This window comes from Vicia villosa, linkage group LG5 (assembly GCF_029867415.1).
Source record: "Vicia villosa cultivar HV-30 ecotype Madison, WI linkage group LG5, Vvil1.0, whole genome shotgun sequence".
Classification (NCBI taxonomy): Eukaryota; Viridiplantae; Streptophyta; class Magnoliopsida; order Fabales; family Fabaceae; genus Vicia; species Vicia villosa.
The window spans coordinates 172887413-172906880 of NC_081184.1; the positions used below are offsets into that span (position 1 = coordinate 172887413).

The 19468-nt window shown below is 35.1% G+C and overlaps 1 protein-coding gene across 1 annotated transcript; it reads right to left on the reverse strand.

Moving 5' to 3' along the window:
* Positions 1 to 17429: 17429 nt before the first annotated feature.
* Positions 17430 to 19244, reverse strand: LOC131606046 (uncharacterized). The gene has a single exon (XM_058878333.1). The coding sequence runs from the start codon at positions 19242 to 19244 to the stop codon at positions 17430 to 17432; it is 1815 nt and encodes a 604-aa protein (XP_058734316.1).
* Positions 19245 to 19468: the final 224 nt, after the last annotated feature.

Consider the following 19468-nt stretch of genomic DNA (forward strand, 5'->3'; position numbering starts at 1 on the left):
AACTTCCAGCGAAGCCATCTGTTGTTGAACGGTTACGAAAACCGTCTTCGAATTTCAAATCTTCCCGCCTGAGTCCATCTTCGACGCGTGGCAGTGTATTAAACAAACACTACTAAAAAACACGCTAAGTAGTAATACTTGAATACATATTCTATGAATTTTGTCTAAGTCCCGAAGACATATGCTTTCATTAATCTTTCATCGTTCACTTATCTTCATCGAACTTAGAAGTCTTTATTTTCCGAAGCATGACCATCAGTAGCCATTCTTTTACTTTTTAAGGGATGGCCATCAGTAACCATCTTTCCTTCGATCCTCAACTCCTTCGAAGGATAAACAACATAAAACGAAATCTTCAGCTAACAGTTACACATACTTTAAGCTTGTTTCATTAACATCACGTATTGCTCACAAACAAAGTTTATGTCTAAACCTTTGTTGAGAGTTCTTACCTTATGGTTTAATCGACGATTTCTCAGCCTATTAAACAATACGGTAGCATTAAGATTCAATACTTAAAGTGAATATTAAACCTAAATCTATGTCTAGCATTTAGAGTTTAATAGATGTTATCTTGGATCAAGATTAGAATTGTATTTGTCAATATCAATTCAATCCATGAAATAAACGGTAAAACGAAGATAACAACGATAATGATTCAAACATAAATTATATATAATGCCTTGATCAAAGAAAATACATACTGTTTCGGTGAACTATGACCAATCCCAACAAGAGAGGGATTTAGCTACTCATGGTAGCTTGATGACTAATGGAAGAATTGAGTTGGAACGACATCAATGACGATTTCCCGACTCTCGATGTATATCCAGCTCCCTCTCCCTAAAAACCTCTTATAATTCTATTCTTTTGCTATTACAAGAGTATTACAATGGTAGAAACTAAATGAATGCTTTCTGAAATGAGTTCTGCTCCTTTTATAGCTGTTCTGGCCGTCTGAGTTCGCTACGTGTTTAAAGTATTTGTGGGTAAATATTTTCGGTAATATATCGTATCCACAAGGATTGGTTAATATCACTGCCGTTCTATAGTTGTTTATTTTGAGTTAGGAAAATTGAGTTGATTTATTTTATGATTCTAATAATATCAAAAGTAAACAATAAATTAAAAACGAGTAATGAACTGTTGTTAACGATTAGAGAAATATGTTGAACCTTAGGGTTCATCAACCTATTCCTATACAATTATCAATTAATTCACAATTGAACAATCTTTTGACTCATTATCTTCACTTATCCTCAAATAAGATTCCATGTCTGCAAATCAAATTAGATAACTTTTACTGGTATGAGATTCGATCTCTCCAAATATCAATATCGATAATAGTAATTAAGAACGATAATTATGAAAACTCAATCCCAATTCCATCTCTGCAAATTGGTATTGAATCAATATAGTAACCTAGGGCAAAAGTTAAATCCTTTCTTTCGATCAAAGATTCAACGATAATTTAAGAATAAAAACAAGATTTCTTATTGATAATGAATTCAAACAATTGTTCACAGGAGTTAATTAATGGTATTGTATATTCATAGGTTAACTACTACCTTAGATTCAACAAGAGGGGTTTAGCTCTCCATAGACATGAAGAACACACAAAGATTAATGGAAGTATTCATCTTCATCAAAGGAATGTCTTCGCTTGATAGAGAATTGGTCTTCAATTGATGATTGTGGCTGCACCTTCAGATTGCTCTCCTAATTTCGCTCTTCACAAAGTTATTTTTCTCTTGGAAGCTAGGGCTTTTAAATAGAAGTTTTGGGCTTTTAACGCCGAGGCCGCGGCGCGGCATCGGACTGGCGCGGCGCGCTTCAAAACAGAGATATTTTCGCGGCGCGCTCTAGAAAATCTCGCGGCACGCCCTATGCGATTTCCATCTTTTTCTTCTGCCTTTGAGACTTCCAGCTCTCTTTCCTCCTCATGTTCTTCTCAAGCTTCAATTCAGCTCTAAACCTGCAACAATACCACCCACAAGTGATTCGATTTGCTTTACGCACGAACTAAACTTGTCCAGTTCAATTCTTAATAAAAACCTATGGATTTATCACATTTTGCATTGGTTTGGAGACTAAATCACTTCTATTAACACATGAATTTACCATTAATTTACTCCTAACAAACTCTCCCCAACTTAGAGTTTTGTTTGTCCCTAAACAAAATTACTTACCTCCAGCAAAGTTTACCGACAATCATGCAACAAGTTTTTCAAAAAGTTTTTTCTCAAGTGGTTCAATCCAGTAACTAAGTCAAATACTCCTCTTCTACCTGCAAACTCAGAATATACACATGAAACAAACTTTGAAAGCAAATTACCTCCAGAAGTTCAAAACACTACACAGTTGTTTGAACCAGCACTAATCACTCTTATCAGAAAATATGATGACTCAAAGAGGGGTTAAACACTCATCCAAACAATTAAATCAACAAAGATCCATATCATACGTTCACCAAATTGTCAGCATCAAGTCTTGTGGAATCTGAGAATCAGCAGGTCTTTCTCGGGTTGTAATGTGGTTCAAGATTCAAAGAAAAGAAGATAGTCAAGGGTTGTTCCTAATCTAGGGTAGCATCCAAATCATAACTCCTTCCTTCTTCTCTATAACTTTAATTCTCTTACCCGTTCATCTTTTTCCATTCGTAGCTTGGTTTTTCTTTTTCACTTTTTTTCAACAACCGTTATATTCAAACGTTGTTCTTTTTCCATCAATTTTCTCTTTTTTTTTTCAAGCTACGACTTCTTTAATCTTTCACCAATTACCACATGTACTTACTCTTCTTTTGAATGTGACTCTCCCCAACTTGGAGGATAACCTGTATTTAGATTATATGAATGCTCCCCTACTTTCTAAAATAGGTCAAAGAGAAAACACATCACCAAATTTTATGGTTGATGGTCCAAAACAAAACTTTTTATTGAGATCAAAACTCACCAGGTATTTTCCTTAGTGCATATTATGATGCTTATCTTGACCTCAGGCTCAAAGAATGGTTAGCAAAGGATCACACTCTCACAGAAGCAAATAAGTTGTACATTAGAATAGGCTAAAAGAACTCTCAGATTCAAACAATTGCCTAAATCACTTTCACAGATTTCCACAAACGATGCAACAACCGGTTTAGCATGATACAAACACGTCAAAATAATTGATGGTCTCCTGCATATAGTAAACAATGGAAAGCTTTCCTCACAATGGTTAAGGCTAAGCCGATCCAATAAAATAGTGTACCATAAAGAACTTCTGTTAAGAATTTACTAACAACCTAAATTTCATGCACACATTAGGAGTTTGAGTTCAAAAATTCATACCTGCCTTGTTACTTATTGAAAAAGAAAGTGAACTAAAAATTTTTCAAAAAAATTACTTCACTCACTACCGCTTTCACGCATGTTGCTCCCTTGTTGGTATTTTGCTTGAGATTTTCATTATGCTGTGGGACTACTCATTCTAAACTGGGGACAAATAACAAACATAAAAGCATAAAATTGAAAAATGCAAAAGAGTAAATCCACCCCCAAACTTGAACTAAACATTGACCTCAATGTTTCAAAACAAGCCCGGGAGGGTTGACTCACAAGGGGTATTGCCATATCAATTCATTCTTCCTAGCTTTCACCAGAAAGGTCCCCTTATTATTGCCTGAAATAAAAATAAACAAAACAAAATAAAACATTAGAAGTGTGGGTTACCTCCCACGAAGTGCTTCGTTTAACGTCGCATGGCTCGACGGATCATGGTTGAATCATCAACCATTGTCTCGTTTTCTTGGCACTTTTCTTACCAATGTGAAGCCCCAAAAGTATTTCATGTTTACTTGTTTGGTTTCTTCATCCTTAATTCTCACCACTTCAACTCGCGATCTTTCTTCCTTCATTTGTTTTTTCCTCTCCTCAAGAGAGATAACCTCCTTATCCGTTAATTTCTTCATCGGTGAGAACCTATCCTTGATGAATTTGACAAATTTTGGCTTTAACTCTAAACCTTCTAAGAATGGGATGGTGATTTGCAAACGGCTAAACATTTTCATTGGCCGAAAGTAATGACTCTTATTCCCTTCTTTATTAGAAACTTGTATAGGAGGTAATTCCAATGAGAGTTTATGCTCCTTTGCATTACTACTCTTCTTCAACTCTAAGTCCACCATATTCTCTTTTGAAAAAGTTTCAACTTTTGAAGTTTCTAACTCATTCACGACTCCTTTGATTATATCCTCTTTTTTTGTTCCTTCGACTAACACATCATCTACCTTTTTAGGAGGTATTGGATAAGATAGCTTCATTGAGGGCTCATACTCAACTTCTATATTTTTCTTGACGTTTACATACTCTATATTATCCTTTTCAACAACCTCTTCCTTGTCATCGACTTCCTCATCAATCACTTTTACATTCCTTATAGAAGTAGCATTGCAGGTTTCTACACAAGTCATAGGATTTTGAAAAGTTGAGACTTGACTTACGTTTTGCTCGGTGAAGAATTTGGTAAGTTGAACATCTTGCGTTTCCCGGTTTTGTTGAATGGCTAAAGAGAATTGCATGAATTGATTCATGGTTTCCTCTAACTCAGAGGGTCCTCTTTGATAACCTTGATTATAGTATGAAAGCCCTTGTTGTTGATATTCATGGTTAGCCATATGATACTCCATCGCATTTTCCGGTGTGCCCCATCCGCTATCATACAACTCACTAACTTGAGGTGTGAACCGTGACACACTTTGAAAGAGATACTCCATTTGTTGAATTAGGATCTCGTTTTGAGCATGAATCGCAACATTTATATTTGGGTCGAACATTCCGACAAACAAACATCTACAAAACTAGCAACCAAGTAAAATAACAAGATAAAAATAATAATAATAAATAAAAAAAATCAAAATTAAAAGACTATTGCAATAAAAAAATCTAAAATAAAGTAACTAACTAAAAATCTAAAATAAAGGAACTAAACTAAAAATCTAAAATTAAGGGACTAAACAAAAAATCTAAAAATAAGTAAATAACTAAAAATCTAAAAATAAGTAAATAACTAAAAATAATATAATCTAAAAATAAGGAAATAACTCAAAATAAAAAACTATTGCAATGCGTGCAATATTGACACCAATCCCCGGCAACGGCGCCAATTTGTTTAAAGTATTTGTGGGTAAATATTTTCGGTAATATATCGTATCCACAGGGATTGGTTAATATCACTGCCGTTCTATAGTTGTTTATTTTGAGTTAGGAAAATTGAGTTGATTTATTTTATGATTCTAATAATATCAAAAGTAAACAATAAATTAAAAACGAGTAATGAACTGTTGTTAACGATTAGAGAAATATGTTGAACCTTAGGGTTCATCAACCTATTCCTATACAATTATCAATTAATTCACAATTGAACAATCTTTTGACTCATTATCTTCACTTATCCTCAAATAAGATTCCATGTCTGCAAATCAAATTAGATAACTTTTACCGGTATGAGATTCGATCTCTCCAAATATCAATATCGATAATAGTAATTAAGAACGATAATTATGAAAACTCAATCCCAATTCCATCTCTGCAAATTGGTATTGAATCAATATAGTAACCTAGGGAAAAAGTTAAATCCTTTCTTTCGATCAAAGATTCAACGATAATTTAAGAATAAAAACAAGATTTCTTATTGATAATGAATTCAAACAATTGTTCACAGGAGTTAATTAATGGTATTGTATATTCATAGGTTAACTACTACCTTAGATTCAACAAGAGGGGTTTAGCTCTCCATAGACATGAAGAACACACAAAGATTAATGGAAGTATTCATCTTCATCAAAGGAATGTCTTCGCTTGATAGAGAATTGGTCTTCAATTGATGATTGTGGCTGCACCTTCAGATTGCTCTCCTAATTTCGCTCTTCACAAAGTTATTTTTCTCTTGGAAGCTAGGGCTTTTAAATAGAAGTTTTGGGCTTTTAACGCCGAGGCCGCGGCGCGGCATCGGACTGGCGCGGCGCGCTTCAAAACAGAGATATTTTCGCGGCGCGCTCTTGAAAATCTCGCGGCGCGCCCTTTGCGATTTCCATCTTTTTCTTCTGCCTTTGAGACTTCCAGCTCTCTTTCCTCCTCATGTTCTTCTCAAGCTTCAATTCAGCTCTAAACCTGCAACAATAACACCCACAAGTGATTCGATTTGCTTTACGCACGAACTAAACTTGTCCAGTTCAATTCTTAATAAAAACCTATGGATTTATCACATTTTGCATTGGTTTGGAGACTAAATCACTTCTATTAACACATGAATTTACCATTAATTTACTCCTAACAAACTCTCCCCAACTTAGAGTTTTGTTTGTCCCTAAACAAAATTACTTACCTCCAGCAAAGTTTACCGACAATCATGCAACAAGTTTTTCAAAAAGTTTTTTCTCAAGTGGTTCAATCCAGTAACTAAGTCAAATACTCCTCTTCTACCTGCAAACTCAGAATATACACATGAAACAAACTTTGAAAGCAAATTACCTCCAGAAGTTCAAAACACTACACAGTTGTTTGAACCAGCACTAATCACTCTTATCAGAAAATATGATGACTCAAAGAGGGGTTAAACACTCATCCAAACAATTAAATCAACAAAGATCCATATCATACGTTCACCAAATTGTCAGCATCAAGTCTTGTGGAATCTGAGAATCAGCAGGTCTTTCTCGGGTTGTAATGTGGTTCAAGATTCAAAGAAAAGAAGATAGTCAAGGGTTGTTCCTAATCTAGGGTAGCATCCAAATCATAACTCCTTCCTTCTTCTCTATAACTTTAATTCTCTTACCCGTTCATCTTTTTCCATTCGTAGCTTGGTTTTTCTTTTTCACTTTTTTTCAACAACCGTTATATTCAAACGTTGTTCTTTTTCCATCAATTTTCTCTTTTTTTTTTCAAGCTACGACTTCTTTAATCTTTCACCAATTACCACATGTACTTACTCTTCTTTTGAATGTGACTCTCCCCAACTTGGAGGATAACCTGTATTTAGATTATATGAATGCTCCCCTACTTTCTAAAATAGGTCAAAGAGAAAACACATCACCAAATTTTATGGTTGATGGTCCAAAACAAAACTTTTTATTGAGATCAAAACTCACCAGGTATTTTCCTTAGTGCATATTATGATGCTTATCTTGACCTCAGGCTCAAAGAATGGTTAGCAAAGGATCACGCTCTCACAGAAGCAAATAAGTTGTACATTAGAATAGGCTAAAAGAACTCTCAGATTCAAACAATTGCCTAAATCACTTTCACAGATTTCCACAAACGATGCAACAACCGGTTTAGCATGATACAAACACGTCAAAATAATTGATGGTCTCCTGCATATAGTAAACAATGGAAAGCTTTCCTCACAATGGTTAAGGCTAAGCCGATCCAATAAAATAGTGTACCATAAAGAACTTCTGTTAAGAATTTACTAACAACCTAAATTTCATGCACACATTAGGAGTTTGAGTTCAAAAATTCATACCTGCCTTGTTACTTATTGAAAAAGAAAGTGAACTAAAAATTTTTCAAAAAAATTACTTCACTCACTACCGCTTTCACGCATGTTGCTCCCTTGTTGGTATTTTGCTTGAGATTTTCATTATGCTGTGGGACTACTCATTCTAAACTGGGGACAAATAACAAACATAAAAGCATAAAATTGAAAAATGCAAAAGAGTAAATCCACCCCCAAACTTGAACTAAACATTGACCTCAATGTTTCAAAACAAGCCCGGGAGGGTTGACTCACAAGGGGTATTGCCATATCAATTCATTCTTCCTAGCTTTCACCAGAAAGGTCCCCTTATTATTGCCTGAAATAAAAATAAACAAAACAAAATAAAACATTAGAAGTGTGGGTTACCTCCCACGAAGTGCTTCGTTTAACGTCGCATGGCTCGACGGATCATGGTTGAATCATCAACCATTGTCTCGTTTTCTTGGCACTTTTCTTACCAATGTGAAGCCCCAAAAGTATTTCATGTTTACTTGTTTGGTTTCTTCATCCTTAATTCTCACCACTTCAACTCGCGATCTTTCTTCCTTCATTTGTTTTTTCCTCTCCTCAAGAGAGATAACCTCCTTATCCGTTAATTTCTTCATCGGTGAGAACCTATCCTTGATGAATTTGACAAATTTTGGCTTTAACTCTAAACCTTCTAAGAATGGGATGGTGATTTGCAAACGGCTAAACATTTTCATTGGCCGAAAGTAATGACTCTTATTCCCTTCTTTATTAGAAACTTGTATAGGAGGTAATTCCAATGAGAGTTTATGCTCCTTTGCATTACTACTCTTCTTCAACTCTAAGTCCACCATATTCTCTTTTGAAAAAGTTTCAACTTTTGAAGTTTCTAACTCATTCACGACTCCTTTGATTATATCCTCTTTTTTTGTTCCTTCGACTAACACATCATCTACCTTTTTAGGAGGTATTGGATAAGATAGCTTCATTGAGGGCTCATACTCAACTTCTATATTTTTCTTGACGTTTACATACTCTATATTATCCTTTTCAACAACCTCTTCCTTGTCATCGACTTCCTCATCAATCACTTTTACATTCCTTATAGAAGTAGCATTGCAGGTTTCTACACAAGTCATAGGATTTTGAAAAGTTGAGACTTGACTTACGTTTTGCTCGGTGAAGAATTTGGTAAGTTGAACATCTTGCGTTTCCCGGTTTTGTTGAATGGCTAAAGAGAATTGCATGAATTGATTCATGGTTTCCTCTAACTCAGAGGGTCCTCTTTGATAACCTTGATTATAGTATGAAAGCCCTTGTTGTTGATATTCATGGTTAGCCATATGATACTCCATCGCATTTTCCGGTGTGCCCCATCCGCTATCATACAACTCACTAACTTGAGGTGTGAACCGTGACACACTTTGAAAGAGATACTCCATTTGTTGAATTAGGATCTCGTTTTGAGCATGAATCGCAACATTTATATTTGGGTCGAACATTCCGACAAACAAACATCTACAAAACTAGCAACCAAGTAAAATAACAAGATAAAAATAATAATAATAAATAAAAAAAATCAAAATTAAAAGACTATTGCAATAAAAAAATCTAAAATAAAGTAACTAACTAAAAATCTAAAATAAAGGAACTAAACTAAAAATCTAAAATTAAGGGACTAAACAAAAAATCTAAAAATAAGTAAATAACTAAAAATCTAAAAATAAGTAAATAACTAAAAATAATATAATCTAAAAATAAGGAAATAACTCAAAATAAAAAACTATTGCAATGCGTGCAATATTGACACCAATCCCCGGCAACGGCGCCAATTTGTTTAAAGTATTTGTGGGTAAATATTTTCGGTAATATATCGTATCCACAGGGATTGGTTAATATCACTGCCGTTCTATAGTTGTTTATTTTGAGTTAGGAAAATTGAGTTGATTTATTTTATGATTCTAATAATATCAAAAGTAAACAATAAATTAAAAACGAGTAATGAACTGTTGTTAACGATTAGAGAAATATGTTGAACCTTAGGGTTCATCAACCTATTCCTATACAATTATCAATTAATTCACAATTGAACAATCTTTTGACTCATTATCTTCACTTATCCTCAAATAAGATTCCATGTCTGCAAATCAAATTAGATAACTTTTACCGGTATGAGATTCGATCTCTCCAAATATCAATATCGATAATAGTAATTAAGAACGATAATTATGAAAACTCAATCCCAATTCCATCTCTGCAAATTGGTATTGAATCAATATAGTAACCTAGGGAAAAAGTTAAATCCTTTCTTTCGATCAAAGATTCAACGATAATTTAAGAATAAAAACAAGATTTCTTATTGATAATGAATTCAAACAATTGTTCACAGGAGTTAATTAATGGTATTGTATATTCATAGGTTAACTACTACCTTAGATTCAACAAGAGGGGTTTAGCTCTCCATAGACATGAAGAACACACAAAGATTAATGGAAGTATTCATCTTCATCAAAGGAATGTCTTCGCTTGATAGAGAATTGGTCTTCAATTGATGATTGTGGCTGCACCTTCAGATTGCTCTCCTAATTTCGCTCTTCACAAAGTTATTTTTCTCTTGGAAGCTAGGGCTTTTAAATAGAAGTTTTGGGCTTTTAACGCCGAGGCCGCGGCGCGGCATCGGACTGGCGCGGCGCGCTTCAAAACAGAGATATTTTCGCGGCGCGCTCTTGAAAATCTCGCGGCGCGCCCTTTGCGATTTCCATCTTTTTCTTCTGCCTTTGAGACTTCCAGCTCTCTTTCCTCCTCATGTTCTTCTCAAGCTTCAATTCAGCTCTAAACCTGCAACAATAACACCCACAAGTGATTCGATTTGCTTTACGCACGAACTAAACTTGTCCAGTTCAATTCTTAATAAAAACCTATGGATTTATCACATTTTGCATTGGTTTGGAGACTAAATCACTTCTATTAACACATGAATTTACCATTAATTTACTCCTAACAAACTCTCCCCAACTTAGAGTTTTGTTTGTCCCTAAACAAAATTACTTACCTCCAGCAAAGTTTACCGACAATCATGCAACAAGTTTTTCAAAAAGTTTTTTCTCAAGTGGTTCAATCCAGTAACTAAGTCAAATACTCCTCTTCTACCTGCAAACTCAGAATATACACATGAAACAAACTTTGAAAGCAAATTACCTCCAGAAGTTCAAAACACTACACAGTTGTTTGAACCAGCACTAATCACTCTTATCAGAAAATATGATGACTCAAAGAGGGGTTAAACACTCATCCAAACAATTAAATCAACAAAGATCCATATCATACGTTCACCAAATTGTCAGCATCAAGTCTTGTGGAATCTGAGAATCAGCAGGTCTTTCTCGGGTTGTAATGTGGTTCAAGATTCAAAGAAAAGAAGATAGTCAAGGGTTGTTCCTAATCTAGGGTAGCATCCAAATCATAACTCCTTCCTTCTTCTCTATAACTTTAATTCTCTTACCCGTTCATCTTTTTCCATTCGTAGCTTGGTTTTTCTTTTTCACTTTTTTTCAACAACCGTTATATTCAAACGTTGTTCTTTTTCCATCAATTTTCTCTTTTTTTTTTCAAGCTACGACTTCTTTAATCTTTCACCAATTACCACATGTACTTACTCTTCTTTTGAATGTGACTCTCCCCAACTTGGAGGATAACCTGTATTTAGATTATATGAATGCTCCCCTACTTTCTAAAATAGGTCAAAGAGAAAACACATCACCAAATTTTATGGTTGATGGTCCAAAACAAAACTTTTTATTGAGATCAAAACTCACCAGGTATTTTCCTTAGTGCATATTATGATGCTTATCTTGACCTCAGGCTCAAAGAATGGTTAGCAAAGGATCACACTCTCACAGAAGCAAATAAGTTGTACATTAGAATAGGCTAAAAGAACTCTCAGATTCAAACAATTGCCTAAATCACTTTCACAGATTTCCACAAACGATGCAACAACCGGTTTAGCATGATACAAACACGTCAAAATAATTGATGGTCTCCTGCATATAGTAAACAATGGAAAGCTTTCCTCACAATGGTTAAGGCTAAGCCGATCCAATAAAATAGTGTACCATAAAGAACTTCTGTTAAGAATTTACTAACAACCTAAATTTCATGCACACATTAGGAGTTTGAGTTCAAAAATTCATACCTGCCTTGTTACTTATTGAAAAAGAAAGTGAACTAAAAATTTTTCAAAAAAATTACTTCACTCACTACCGCTTTCACGCATGTTGCTCCCTTGTTGGTATTTTGCTTGAGATTTTCATTATGCTGTGGGACTACTCATTCTAAACTGGGGACAAATAACAAACATAAAAGCATAAAATTGAAAAATGCAAAAGAGTAAATCCACCCCCAAACTTGAACTAAACATTGACCTCAATGTTTCAAAACAAGCCCGGGAGGGTTGACTCACAAGGGGTATTGCCATATCAATTCATTCTTCCTAGCTTTCACCAGAAAGGTCCCCTTATTATTGCCTGAAATAAAAATAAACAAAACAAAATAAAACATTAGAAGTGTGGGTTACCTCCCACGAAGTGCTTCGTTTAACGTCGCATGGCTCGACGGATCATGGTTGAATCATCAACCATTGTCTCGTTTTCTTGGCACTTTTCTTACCAATGTGAAGCCCCAAAAGTATTTCATGTTTACTTGTTTGGTTTCTTCATCCTTAATTCTCACCACTTCAACTCGCGATCTTTCTTCCTTCATTTGTTTTTTCCTCTCCTCAAGAGAGATAACCTCCTTATCCGTTAATTTCTTCATCGGTGAGAACCTATCCTTGATGAATTTGACAAATTTTGGCTTTAACTCTAAACCTTCTAAGAATGGGATGGTGATTTGCAAACGGCTAAACATTTTCATTGGCCGAAAGTAATGACTCTTATTCCCTTCTTTATTAGAAACTTGTATAGGAGGTAATTCCAATGAGAGTTTATGCTCCTTTGCATTACTACTCTTCTTCAACTCTAAGTCCACCATATTCTCTTTTGAAAAAGTTTCAACTTTTGAAGTTTCTAACTCATTCACGACTCCTTTGATTATATCCTCTTTTTTTGTTCCTTCGACTAACACATCATCTACCTTTTTAGGAGGTATTGGATAAGATAGCTTCATTGAGGGCTCATACTCAACTTCTATATTTTTCTTGACGTTTACATACTCTATATTATCCTTTTCAACAACCTCTTCCTTGTCATCGACTTCCTCATCAATCACTTTTACATTCCTTATAGAAGTAGCATTGCAGGTTTCTACACAAGTCATAGGATTTTGAAAAGTTGAGACTTGACTTACGTTTTGCTCGGTGAAGAATTTGGTAAGTTGAACATCTTGCGTTTCCCGGTTTTGTTGAATGGCTAAAGAGAATTGCATGAATTGATTCATGGTTTCCTCTAACTCAGGGGGTCCTCTTTGATAACCTTGATTATAGTATGAAAGCCCTTGTTGTTGATATTCATGGTTAGCCATATGATACTCCATCGCATTTTCCGGTGTGCCCCATCCGCTATCATACAACTCACTAACTTGAGGTGTGAACCGTGACACACTTTGAAAGAGATACTCCATTTGTTGAATTAGGATCTCGTTTTGAGCATGAATCGCAACATTTATATTTGGGTCGAACATTCCGACAAACAAACATCTACAAAACTAGCAACCAAGTAAAATAACAAGATAAAAATAATAATAATAAATAAAAAAAATCAAAATTAAAAGACTATTGCAATAAAAAAATCTAAAATAAAGTAACTAACTAAAAATCTAAAATAAAGGAACTAAACTAAAAATCTAAAATTAAGGGACTAAACAAAAAATCTAAAAATAAGTAAATAACTAAAAATCTAAAAATAAGTAAATAACTAAAAATAATATAATCTAAAAATAAGGAAATAACTCAAAATAAAAAACTATTGCAATGCGTGCAATATTGACACCAATCCCCGGCAACGGCGCCAATTTGTTTAAAGTATTTGTGGGTAAATATTTTCGGTAATATATCGTATCCACAGGGATTGGTTAATATCACTGCCGTTCTATAGTTGTTTATTTTGAGTTAGGAAAATTGAGTTGATTTATTTTATGATTCTAATAATATCAAAAGTAAACAATAAATTAAAAACGAGTAATGAACTGTTGTTAACGATTAGAGAAATATGTTGAACCTTAGGGTTCATCAACCTATTCCTATACAATTATCAATTAATTCACAATTGAACAATCTTTTGACTCATTATCTTCACTTATCCTCAAATAAGATTCCATGTCTGCAAATCAAATTAGATAACTTTTACCGGTATGAGATTCGATCTCTCCAAATATCAATATCGATAATAGTAATTAAGAACAATAATTATGAAAACTCAATCCCAATTCCATCTCTGCAAATTGGTATTGAATCAATATAGTAACCTAGGGAAAAAGTTAAATCCTTTCTTTCGATCAAAGATTCAACGATAATTTAAGAATAAAAACAAGATTTCTTATTGATAATGAATTCAAACAATTGTTCACAGGAGTTAATTAATGGTATTGTATATTCATAGGTTAACTACTACCTTAGATTCAACAAGAGGGGTTTAGCTCTCCATAGACATGAAGAACACACAAAGATTAATGGAAGTATTCATCTTCATCAAAGGAATGTCTTCGCTTGATAGAGAATTGGTCTTCAATTGATGATTGTGGCTGCACCTTCAGATTGCTCTCCTAATTTCGCTCTTCACAAAGTTATTTTTCTCTTGGAAGCTAGGGCTTTTAAATAGAAGTTTTGGGCTTTTAACGCCGAGGCCGCGGCGCGGCATCGGACTGGCGCGGCGCGCTTCAAAACAGAGATATTTTCGCGGCGCGCTCTTGAAAATCTCGCGGCGCGCCCTTTGCGATTTCCATCTTTTTCTTCTGCCTTTGAGACTTCCAGCTCTCTTTCCTCCTCATGTTCTTCTCAAGCTTCAATTCAGCTCTAAACCTGCAACAATAACACCCACAAGTGATTCGATTTGCTTTACGCACGAACTAAACTTGTCCAGTTCAATTCTTAATAAAAACCTATGGATTTATCACATTTTGCATTGGTTTGGAGACTAAATCACTTCTATTAACACATGAATTTACCATTAATTTACTCCTAACAAACTCTCCCCAACTTAGAGTTTTGTTTGTCCCTAAACAAAATTACTTACCTCCAGCAAAGTTTACCGACAATCATGCAACAAGTTTTTCAAAAAGTTTTTTCTCAAGTGGTTCAATCCAGTAACTAAGTCAAATACTCCTCTTCTACCTGCAAACTCAGAATATACACATGAAACAAACTTTGAAAGCAAATTACCTCCAGAAGTTCAAAACACTACACAGTTGTTTGAACCAGCACTAATCACTCTTATCAGAAAATATGATGACTCAAAGAGGGGTTAAACACTCATCCAAACAATTAAATCAACAAAGATCCATATCATACGTTCACCAAATTGTCAGCATCAAGTCTTGTGGAATCTGAGAATCAGCAGGTCTTTCTCGGGTTGTAATGTGGTTCAAGATTCAAAGAAAAGAAGATAGTCAAGGGTTGTTCCTAATCTAGGGTAGCATCCAAATCATAACTCCTTCCTTCTTCTCTATAACTTTAATTCTCTTACCCGTTCATCTTTTTCCATTCGTAGCTTGGTTTTTCTTTTTCACTTTTTTTCAACAACCGTTATATTCAAACGTTGTTCTTTTTCCATCAATTTTCTCTTTTTTTTTTCAAGCTACGACTTCTTTAATCTTTCACCAATTACCACATGTACTTACTCTTCTTTTGAATGTGACTCTCCCCAACTTGGAGGATAACCTGTATTTAGATTATATGAATGCTCCCCTACTTTCTAAAATAGGTCAAAGAGAAAACACATCACCAAATTTTATGGTTGATGGTCCAAAACAAAACTTTTTATTGAGATCAAAACTCACCAGGTATTTTCCTTAGTGCATATTATGATGCTTATCTTGACCTCAGGCTCAAAGAATGGTTAGCAAAGGATCACACTCTCACAGAAGCAAATAAGTTGTACATTAGAATAGGCTAAAAGAACTCTCAGATTCAAACAATTGCCTAAATCACTTTCACAGATTTCCACAAACGATGCAACAACCGGTTTAGCATGATACAAACACGTCAAAATAATTGATGGTCTCCTGCATATAGTAAACAATGGAAAGCTTTCCTCACAATGGTTAAGGCTAAGCCGATCCAATAAAATAGTGTACCATAAAGAACTTCTGTTAAGAATTTACTAACAACCTAAATTTCATGCACACATTAGGAGTTTGAGTTCAAAAATTCATACCTGCCTTGTTACTTATTGAAAAAGAAAGTGAACTAAAAATTTTTCAAAAAAATTACTTCACTCACTACCGCTTTCACGCATGTTGCTCCCTTGTTGGTATTTTGCTTGAGATTTTCATTATGCTGTGGGACTACTCATTCTAAACTGGGGACAAATAACAAACATAAAAGCATAAAATTGAAAAATGCAAAAGAGTAAATCCACCCCCAAACTTGAACTAAACATTGACCTCAATGTTTCAAAACAAGCCCGGGAGGGTTGACTCACAAGGGGTATTGCCATATCAATTCATTCTTCCTAGCTTTCACCAGAAAGGTCCCCTTATTATTGCCTGAAATAAAAATAAACAAAACAAAATAAAACATTAGAAGTGTGGGTTACCTCCCACGAAGTGCTTCGTTTAACGTCGCATGGCTCGACGGATCATGGTTGAATCATCAACCATTGTCTCGTTTTCTTGGCACTTTTCTTACCAATGTGAAGCCCCAAAAGTATTTCATGTTTACTTGTTTGGTTTCTTCATCCTTAATTCTCACCACTTCAACTCGCGATCTTTCTTCCTTCATTTGTTTTTTCCTCTCCTCAAGAGAGATAACCTCCTTATCCGTTAATTTCTTCATCGGTGAGAACCTATCCTTGATGAATTTGACAAATTTTGGCTTTAACTTAATGTATTGGCCAAAATTTTGGCTTTAAATTTTGGCCCCAAATATATGAACTGTTTATGATTTTCAAAGATATAGAACAATATCCACTAAGTTGTTTACTTAATGTATTGTTCAGTTCATCAATGATAGATTCATTGTCATATGGCTCAAAAAGGGGTTGCAAAAGATCACTCACTCACAAGGGATAACGAGGCTATATTTGGTTTAGTAGTTATGCTCAATTTCAAAGAATTGTCTTGATCCCTTCTATGTTTTTGCAATTACCAACATAAATGCAAGATTAAGCATGGATCAAACGAGTTAAAACAAGAATTTGTCAGTCTCCTTAGCATATGGTAAACAATGGAAGGTTACCTCACTTTGTATGGTTTAGAACTAAGTGATTCATAAGAAGCATGTCATGGCATAGGATTTGAATGAAATGGTTTTTATGCAGCTTACTCATGTCATGTATATGCTAAATTCTAAGAAAGCTATAAACATGTACCTTGGCTATTGCAATCCTCTCAAGTCATAACCCTTCTCTTATATCTTTGGTTTATGTGAAATTGGTCCTCTACTCCATGCTTCTTCTTTCAATTCATTGTTAGAGGACAACAAGTATCATGAGTTGGTCATAAGTCATCTATAGCTCAAAATGAAAACACACAAAAATCAAAATGAAGAAGATGGCATGATTGGCAAAGATTTTTGATGAACTTGCTGCGTTCGCTGCAGCGAAGCAGGGCTTCGCGTAGCGAACTCTGCATAATTATGTTTTCTGCAGAATTTTCTTTATGCTATGTCACACCGTTTTCTTCCTACTAATCTATTAATTATTCATAAAGGTAATGAAAGAAATGGAAAATTGGGTTACCTCCCAACAAGTGCTTGTTTAACGTCATTAGCTCGACGCCTGTTTCGAATAAACTTACGGTGGTTTGTATGAATTCGTCAAAACGTCCTTGCCACTATCATTTGGCCTTTCTTTACCATTTATCTTTTTCAATATCAGGCATTTTTCATCAAGAGCTTTAGCTTTGGAATAGCCATCCTCTTTGTGTTGAAACAATTTGAAGTTGACTTCTTCATCTTTGTACCTTACTTTCATCTTGCCTTCATCCACATCAATCATCATTCTTGCTATTTTTATGAATGGACGACCTAAGATAGGAGGATTTTCTTCATCATTGTTCATGCTTATTATCACAAAATCAGTTGAAAATCGAAAACCATCCACTTTGACCATTACATCTTTCATTACGCCAATTGGTTCTGTGGTTGATTTGTCAGCAAGTTGCAACTTCATTGTTGTAGGGTTCAAGTGAAGATGTTCAATCTTTCTCACGACGGATAATGGAAGAAGATTGACGCTTGATCCAAGATCAACCAAAGCATTATCAAAATAGATATTTCCAATGGTAACCGGTAAGGTAATTTTTCCAGGATCCGCATTGTTTTCTTCCTCCTCCTTACGTTTTCCTTTTTCTTGATTTTTCTCCACAGCTATGCCTTTTGAATTCTCCCCAACTTTGTCTTGGACTATATCACCCGCTTTCGTCGTGATTGCGTTACAGGTTTCCTTGGGATTAACTTGAGTGGTGGCAGAAAACGTACCTCTTTGTTGCTCACTTAGTTGTTTTGCAATCTGCCCAACTTGCGTTTCAAGATTTCTAATCGACGCATCAGTGTTTTTCTGGTTTGACATGGACAGTTGCATAAATTGATTCAAGGTATCCTCTATCTTTGAAAGTTTGTCTGGCTGCGTGTAACTTTGGTATTGATTTGATCTATTTTGACTTTGGCCATAGCTTGCGTTGTTATTGTGCGAATAACCTTGATTGTACGGAACCTGCCTTTGTTGCTGATTTCCCATATAATTCACCTCTTCATTGATAGGTGGACAAAAACCGGTTGGACGGTCACCTGTGAAAAGTTCACAGAGAGCTACTTGTTGCGGTTTAGGTGTTTCGTGCATTTGTTTCAACTGTTGTGGAAGTTTGGAAAGTTTCTTTGTTAACTCTTCTACGGTTTGAGTGAGAAGCTTGTTTTGTGCTAATATCGCATCATTCATATCCAACTCAAGAATACCAGATTTCTTTTGCGTTCCTCTATTGTACTGGACCTGATGATCATTGAGAGCCATACGGTTGATAATAGAAACTGCTTCTTCTGCACTTTTGGACAGTAAAGAACCACCTGAAGTTGCATCAATTAAAAGCTTTGGCTGCGGCTGCAATCCATTACGGAAAATATGAATCTGTGTGAGATTGTCGAAACCATGGTTTGGACATTTGCGTAACATAGACTTGTAACGTTCCCAGGCTTCACAAAGGGTTTCCGTTGTATGTTGGGTAAATGTTGCAATTGCTGTTTTTGCATCCATGAATCGATTATGTGGAAAAAATCTGTTCAGAAAATTCTCTTCCAAGACATTCCAATTGGTCATGGTTTCAGGCGGTTGGTTGAGATACCAGTCCTTTGCTTTTCCGATCAAAGAGTGCGGAAATAACCTCATGAAGACAACTTCTTCTTCAGCTTCTGGTGCACCTAACGTACCAGCAATCTCATAGAATTTTGTGAGATGATTGTATGGATCCTCATGATCCAAACCTGAAAAAGGATTAGCATAAATGATTTGTAACAACCTTGTTTTCATTTCAGCTTGCCGATTTCTCGGATTATTGGTGAGACGAGCCAATTGTCTTGGGCTGCTCGCGCATGGACAATTAACAACTTCAGCCATTGTTCCTTTTGTTGAGGAAGTTGATGTAGATGCTCCTTTCTTTTTCTGTTTGGATTTTTGTCTCTTCGTTTGCCTTTTGTTCTTTCGGATTGTTCTTTCGATCTCGGGATCAAAAAGAAGTTGCTCCTTCGAACTTTTTCCTCGAAGCATAAACCGAAATTCTTTCACCTATCCAAACACTTGAGCAAACATTGCGAAAAACAAACAAATATATACAATATATA